The sequence below is a fragment of the Tachysurus vachellii genome, chromosome 2, assembly GCF_030014155.1.
Source record: "Tachysurus vachellii isolate PV-2020 chromosome 2, HZAU_Pvac_v1, whole genome shotgun sequence".
Lineage (NCBI taxonomy): Eukaryota > Metazoa > Chordata > Actinopteri > Siluriformes > Bagridae > Tachysurus > Tachysurus vachellii.
This window is the reverse complement of record NC_083461.1, coordinates 36124277-36129276: the sequence shown is the minus strand read 5'-3', so window position 1 is coordinate 36129276 and position 5000 is coordinate 36124277. Positions and strand designations below refer to the sequence as shown.

At 43.8% G+C, this 5000-nt stretch overlaps 1 protein-coding gene across 3 annotated transcripts in view; it reads left to right on the top strand.

The window, feature by feature from the left end:
* The window catches only part of ptprdb (protein tyrosine phosphatase receptor type Db), a 74831-nt gene that overhangs the window by 51496 nt on the left and 18335 nt on the right, over positions 1 to 5000 (top strand). For all 3 annotated transcript variants that reach the window (XM_060864496.1, XM_060864497.1, XM_060864498.1), the window contains 4 exons: positions 436 to 578; positions 1374 to 1515; positions 4706 to 4803; positions 4915 to 5000. The exon at positions 4915 to 5000 is cut by the window's right edge and continues 171 nt beyond it. In XM_060864496.1, coding sequence (XP_060720479.1) covers positions 436 to 578; positions 1374 to 1515; positions 4706 to 4803; positions 4915 to 5000 — 469 coding nt within the window. The remainder of the gene's footprint in view (positions 1 to 435; positions 579 to 1373; positions 1516 to 4705; positions 4804 to 4914) is intronic.

Below are 5000 nucleotides of genomic sequence, written 5' to 3'. Positions count from 1 at the left end.
GAGCTTTTTTATTATATGGGGCCTAATTAAGAAAACCCATAGCAGCTTATGTTTCTCGACCACCTTGGTCTAACCGTGTCGCTCGTCAACGCAGACACAAGGCATTTTGAAGCATATGCACCCACAAAGATGCTTTTATAGTCGCTGCGTTTGTTAGGAAACTTTTTGGGAAGTGAACGTTTCGTTCCATGTGGAACAATTATAGCAGCAGAAAGTGAGTCACAACTGCAGACGCCTCGAGACGACCGCGTCCATTTTTTCACTTTGTAATGTTTCCCAGAAACAGACAGAGCTGTGTATAGAAACGCCCTAATACATTTCACCTAATACAGACGGTTCAGTATGTGTCACACTAATTACTCACATACTGCAGTATTTTATATATATTTTTGTCATGTTCAGTATGTGGTGTCATTTTTCTGTCTCCTTTTCCAGTTCCTTCTCAGCCCACGGAGCTGAAAGCAGAGGTGAAGTCAGAGACAAGCGTACTGCTTTCCTGGCTCCCTCCAGCTCACAGCGGCACAGACGCCATCATCGGATACGAACTCATATACAGGCTCGGAGACCAGCCTGAGCAGGTGAGCTGTACCTGTCCATCACAGTAATGCAGCGAGAGGGAGAATAAGTCACTAATCGTGCCTCATTTGTTTGTGGGGTGATGCTGTAGTGACACACTGATAAACACATGCTACTAAGGGCCTTAGTTTTCATACGAAGAACAAAAACGTTAAAGCAGACTGAAGCCCCGTCAGCTGTGATACCATGTAACGTAACATCTAACCGACGTCTAGTATACAAGTATATTTTTAATCCTATTTGTAATTATCACATCAGTCTGTCCAAATAGGGTTTATTCCAACAATACGGCTTCGAGCGGGATTTTAATAAGCTATTTTGAATCGAATCTGAATAATAATGAATAATATATCTTTGGATATCTATGTAGCGCCTCCCTGTGGGCCAACAGCAGGAACCAACGCTCACGGGTTTGTTTCTTAGGCAGGGAACTAAACGCAGCCACTGAAGAGCGAACTCTCAGTGCCGGTCCCGAGCCCGGATTTAGTGGGAGGGTTACGTCAGGAGGGGCATCTGGCGTAAAACCTGCGCCAAATCAAATTTAATGCAGATACAGTTGGCTGACGGAGGTACATCAGGATCGTCAGGATCACAGCTGTCAGTGTGCGATACATTCGATATTGATCAGAGGACTTGTGGGTCTGTGAGGTACTGAAGTATAGACTAAGAGTAGGAGAGTCACACAGACGTTGATGCTTTTATTTCTACAGACAACCGCACATGCACACATGGAGGAATATACATATATATATATATATATATATGCGTGTCGAATTTTCAAACCCTTTCTTCTGCAGAAGATCCTGTTCGACCCCAGCGCCAGCTACGTGCTAAAGAATCTGAAGCCCTTCTCCACCTACACCTTTCAGTTAGCAGCACGTAGTAAACACGGCGTGGGAGCCTTCACCAGCGAGCTCAGCATACAGACTCCTCAAACCTGTATGTACACACTCTCACACACACACACACACACACACACATACAGACAGCACTTCCATTATGAGAGGAACATGTTTGTATTGTCATCACTCCAGGGTTAAGTAGAAAATAACAGTCAAGTCGTCACTCTGGTGAAGGAATGTACACCCTGTTAAAAACATGTTACTTGCTATATATATATATATATATGTGTGTGTGTGTCTGTGTGTGTGTGTGTGTGTGTGTGTATTTATACCACAGCACAGTTAAATTCTCAAATCTGGTTAGTCAGAAGGTGGGGATCATGTTCTATAAGTGCTGTGAAAGTGCTGTGACAGAGGACTTTGCACAACTTAACAGCGTAAAAGTGTCGGTTTGTAGTTGCTATAATGCAAGTGACAAAAGGTCTACACATCCCTGTTACAATAGTCGGACACGTGTGTCTGTGTGTGTCTGTGTGTGTGTCTCTGTGTGCGTGTGTGTGTGTGTCTGTCTGTCTGTGTGTGTGTGTGAACATGGGAAGCAGGTGTGTTTAAGTCCACACACTGCTCTCTACACCATGCACTGAGAGGGACTGTGTAGTTCTTTTTATGAACACAGGATTGCCACTGATGGCAGATTGCTGTGGTATAAGTGGAATAAAACCCTTTAGTTCATCCTGTTATTGCAAAATGAATCATTAATGACTGATTTTTTTTTCTTTATTCTGACAGCCAGATTGTATTTTTTATTAATAAACCTAACCAGGTTATACATTTAATCATCGGGTTTAATTATCAGCTTATACATGTAAAGAATTTTTAATTAAAATGCTCTTTACTGTATATATTTCATATAGAGACCGATAAACGTTTCGGAACGCATTTAGACGTACTGTAAGCTGTTACTGTATTAATCGTCTTTATGACTGTAACGCATTTAACTTGCCATATAATGAACCTCATACCTGATCTGTATGGGCTGAATAAGCTACAGCATGGACGCCTGGACATTGTGTTCTGCTTCAACACAGCTGATTAAACGCTGGTGAATTATTAAGGCCTTCGTGAGCCGGGTGATGAGTGTTCGAGTTTGCGTTCCAAACCACGCAGCTGAGTCAGAAACTGTGGAAAATGTCCACAGTGGGTATTTTGTCTTCCTAATGGCGTATCTGTTTGACGTGCCGAATTAAAAGAAAACAAGAAAAGGCTCCAGGCAATGGCACACAATGCCGAGCTCATTTCGGGCGAGTCAGGTAAAATGTAGTGTAAAAAAACGTACGTAATAGATATATAGAGAAAGGGAAAGGAGGCAGAACGGAACAGCGTGATCGGAGGAGATTAAGGTGAGTTTATTGTCAAATTTCTTTACTCAGTCTCTTTGCTTTTATGCACAGACGTGAATCTAGAGATTCTTTTGAGATATTTGTGTTAAATATAATATTTTATGACGTAATAACACCATACACACTGTTCTGACATCTCTGTCTGAAACGATCATCGTCGTCGTTGTCCACGTCATTGTCGTTATGATCTTCCAAAATGGACCATAACTCAGATTTTGACTCACTCGGCTCACAAAGTCGTCGCGTTACCGCTCACTGCTGACGAGCTCGGCGCCACCACCGATTCTGGGGAAAGTGGGAATGTTACGTTGTTCTGTTCATTCCACGGCATCGGAACACGACAAAGACGAGGTGTGATTCCGGGACGCTCCACGGTACAAAAGTCACCGTTACACTAAGGGAAGATGGTCGCTGTTCTCTATCAGAGGCAGATGCAGGACCAACAAGCACAACGTGGCCGGTCAGTTGTCTTTAAACGCTTGAATCCTCCCTCTGTTGGACATCTTAAAACAGCGTTCTCTCAGTGTCCCATGGACTTTAATATACTCCAGGAAAAAATATCTCAGCATTTTTAGCCTGTCGCGTTTTTTATGTTTATTCTGTAGACCGATCTATTCTTGGACTGATCTTCTATTCTCTCCTCCTTCTATTCATCCTGACGAACGAGACCAAACTTTTCATCCTGTTCTCCTGAAACTTTTACCTTGGTGGCCCGGTTTGATCTGTGAGATTCTTACTCAATTCCCTGTATCTCACAACGCCACCGGTGTTTCCTGGAGCTTCTCTGAGGATCGATTCCGTCGTGTTTCTGAACTCTGCGTCCATGAGCACGTCACGGTGACCTCCTGCTGCTGAGCCACCACACAGAAGGATAGGTGACTTTTGCAAGATGGTGGTCTGGAGAAAAAGTGGGATGTCCTAGTGTTCCTGCTTAGAGTCACAGGTAGAAGACCACACACACACACACACACACACACACACCAAGGTTTACAAGACTCCACTATTACCGAACAAATCTCTTTGACCTCTGTGAACTGTGTAGTTTTATAAATCAATCATCGTCTGTCAAAATTTATGAGAGATGAATTCAGTCTAGAAGATGGTTTTGTGCAATAAAGTGCTAGCGTGAATTACGACGGTGCCGGTCGCAGTTATTTATATAGCAGCCTCCCACACGCTATAATATTCAGTACGTTCTGTGGAAAAAAAATCCAACATAAAGCCTCCTGCGTCTTCTCCCCAGTGCCTACAATCCCCGCTCGTCAGCACCGGTTGTGGCCCATGCCCCGGGGTCACACCTGTCGCCATAGCGACGACCTCAGAGCTCAACGTCTTAAAAACCGACTAAAAGCGGAGCGGACTCAACTTTCCTCAAGAGTCGTGAAATATAACTCGTTCGTCGTGCGGTGTACAGTAACAGTGACCGGAGTGAGGAACTCCTCCATCTATCCTTCAAAGCTGTGCCATAATTCTCATACTGTGTGTGTGTGTACAGTGTGTGTGTCACCGTGTGTACAGTGTGTGTGTGTCACCGTGTCTGTCCGGCATTCCGTTTGTTTGTGTGTGTGTTTATTTATTTATTTAATTTATTTTTGGGGGTCGAAGTCCACCAAAGTCACGTTCTAAGGTGAGGAACCTGCCCAAAGCTGTGTACATTATCAACTGGGACACAGGTTTGGAAACAGGAAGTCATTTCGCTCTGATGGCGTCACGTTGTCAGTAAACACCAGGAAAAGGTTTGTCAGCAGTTCCAGGTTGTTCCTGCACTTCTGAATCACGCTGCAGTCACAGCTGTACCTCCTGAAAGTGTCTCATATTTGTGACTAAACATTGAACACTGTTTTTTTTTTTTTTTTTTTTTTTTGTGTGTGTGTGTTTTTTTTTAAGTGTTTGCTGTGAACTTCCATGTGAAAGCTGCTATGAAGAGTTCAGTATGGCTTGCCTGGGAGCCACGAACCTCACAGAACAAACCTTCGACTTTTATTGTAAGTAAAACCCGATAAAAGCGAGGCGTTTAACAAGGTTTCGAATCGAAAGTCATCTCATGCATATTCAAACTTCACTGATGTAATGTTCGTGTCTGCGTCAACACTCAGATCTCATACGGCGACGGTCGCAAACTGGAGGTAGACGGGCGTCTCGGTCTGCAGCGCGTCGCAGAGTTAAAGCCGCAGTCACTCTA